Source organism: Ochlerotatus camptorhynchus, unplaced genomic scaffold (assembly GCF_037179485.1).
Source record: "Ochlerotatus camptorhynchus isolate MF236.1 unplaced genomic scaffold, CSIRO-AGI_Acam_v1.1 ptg000550l, whole genome shotgun sequence".
Taxonomy (NCBI): Eukaryota; Metazoa; Arthropoda; class Insecta; order Diptera; family Culicidae; genus Ochlerotatus; species Ochlerotatus camptorhynchus.
Window position 1 is genome coordinate 873,174 of NW_027041033.1, and position 2,359 is coordinate 875,532.

At 39.6% G+C, this 2,359-nt stretch overlaps 1 protein-coding gene across 1 annotated transcript; it reads left to right on the forward strand.

Annotated features, from left to right (window-relative positions):
- Positions 1–1,266: 1,266 nt before the first annotated feature.
- On the forward strand, positions 1,267–2,121 carry LOC135713259 (uncharacterized). The gene has a single exon (XM_065236350.1). The coding sequence runs from the start codon at positions 1,267–1,269 to the stop codon at positions 2,119–2,121; it is 855 nt and encodes a 284-aa protein (XP_065092422.1).
- Positions 2,122–2,359: the final 238 nt, after the last annotated feature.

The following is a 2,359-nucleotide window of genomic DNA, read 5'->3' on the forward strand; positions in this document are numbered from 1 at the left end:
ACACGAAATTATTGCGACACATTCAACAGGGCATAACTTTTTTACCATTGGGTAAAAATCAACCAAATTTTGCACACTTTTTCATTGATGTGTATTGTGTACATGCTGTCAAACTCGAAGTCGATTATTGTTTTTCGATTCAACGAAAATGGAGGTGAACCAACGCGAGTTGAGAGAACAAATTCTTTTCAAACACCTGGAATTTCCTGACCTGTCGCACCGGCAGTTGGGGAAAATGTTGAACATTCACCATTCAACCGTCTCCAGAGTGTTGAAGCGGATCCAGGAGCGGTTGACGTTGGACCACGGCAAAGGAGCTGGAAGAAAACCGGGACCGGAGAACAAGAAGACGGAGGGAAAGGTGAAGCGGATGATTAAAGCAAATCCCAACGTCTCAAGCCGTGATTTGGCTAAAAAGATCGGCATGTCGCAGAGCTACGTCCAGAATGCAAAGAAGAGAGCTGGACTACATACATACAAGGTACAGAACTTCCCAAACCGCGATGAGCGGCAACAATCGACGGCTAAAACTCGGGCACGGAAGCTCTACGAGAAGATGCTGCCAAATATCTCATTTGGCAGGCCATCTGCTCTTGCGGACTGAGGAGTGAGCCTTTCGTGACAAAGGGAACAGTAAATGGCGAGATCTACAAATCTGAGTGCCTCGAGAAGCGCCTTTTGCCGTTCTTGCAGCAGCACGACGAAGCTCCGCTATTTTGGCCAGATTTGGCATCATGCCACTATTCTAAAAGTGTTCTGGAGTGGTATGAGGCCAGCTCTGTCCATTTTGTTCCAAAGGACATGAATCCGGCAAACTGTCCGGAGCTGCGCCCGGTGGAGCAGTACTGGGCAATAATGAAGCGGGAACTTCGGAAGAGCAAGAAGACAGTCAAAGACGAGAAGGACATGTTAAGAAAATGGAAAAAACTGAGAAACTGGTACCGGATGACACTGTAAAGGCTTTGATGGAGGGCATCAAGCGAAAATGCGTTCAATTTTACACTCAAGGCTCCATCGATTAACTTTTCTTTTGATTTTTGAAGTAAATATATGTATAAAACTACCCTAAAATTTTGGTTTGATTCTAAACATTATAAGAAAATTGGCATGACATTTTCGGTGTCGCAATAATTTCGTGTTCGCCCTTTATGCTTATTTATTTACATAATTTCTTACAGAGACACCCAAGAATCAACGGATGTACATTTGGAGTCTACTGAAGAACGTGAATCTTGCCTTAAGTTGATAAATTTGGCCACTGGAAAAATGGAAAGCCTGTCGGATGACGACGTGAAATATCTCACGGGTCATTTTATTTCGGAATTCAATGCTATTTTTTGTTTTACCGTTAAGAATCAATTGGACGCGGATTGGCCATTCCAAAATCTACCACTAAAGGCACAGCTATTACTTACGCTCATTAAATATAGATTAAATTTTGATTTTAGTTTTCTTGGCATCATGTTCAAAATTCATTACAGTAGCGTTTCAAAAATATTCAAGTATTGGACAATATTATTGAGTGTCAAATTTAATAAGGTCGATTTTGGGGGGATGAGAGTAAGTGAGGAAAATTTGTACACGGTTATATTAGACTGTACAGAAATACCAATACAAAAGCCTACGTCGCCGGAAGAGCAACAGGCGACATGGTCCAGCTATAAAAACTGCAATACTTTTAAATCTCTAATCGGAATTGATGAGGCCGGAACTGTTACATTTGTTTCTACACTCTACGGAGGAGCAGCTTCCGATAACGTTATTGTGGCCAAATCAGGAATAATACAGAAAATGAAAGAAGGAGATTGTATACTGGCTGACAGAGGATTTGATGCTACGGATTTGCTAGCTGAAAAGGGTGTTATTTTAAATAAACCGCCGAGAAAAAATGGGAGTCAGATGAAAGAAAACGAGGTGGCGCAAACCAGAGCTATTGCAAAAAGAAGAATTAATGTTGAACGAGTTATTGGTTTAGTTAAGAGAAATAGAATTTTAGCTCAAAAAGTTCCTCAAAGTCTTTTTGAGCTTATGCCGCGGATTTTCAAGTTGTTATTTTGGTTAGTTAATATTAAAAAATCTATTTGTAAATCAGTTGATGGAAATTGTAAGTGTTGTGTGTGAGCAAAATAAAAACAAATATCGTGAAGTCATCGAAAACGAATTAATGCACATGTATATTACTATGACACGTAAAATACTTGAACAATTAACCCATGGCCCCACAAAGCCTGACGGTCATCATGGAACGCCATCAAAGAACAAAATCTAACACTTTTATATTTAACAAGTGTGTTGATAGGTTTAGATGGTTTCTCGTATTTTTTTCGTACATTTGATTTTTTAGTTTTTTTTTATTTTA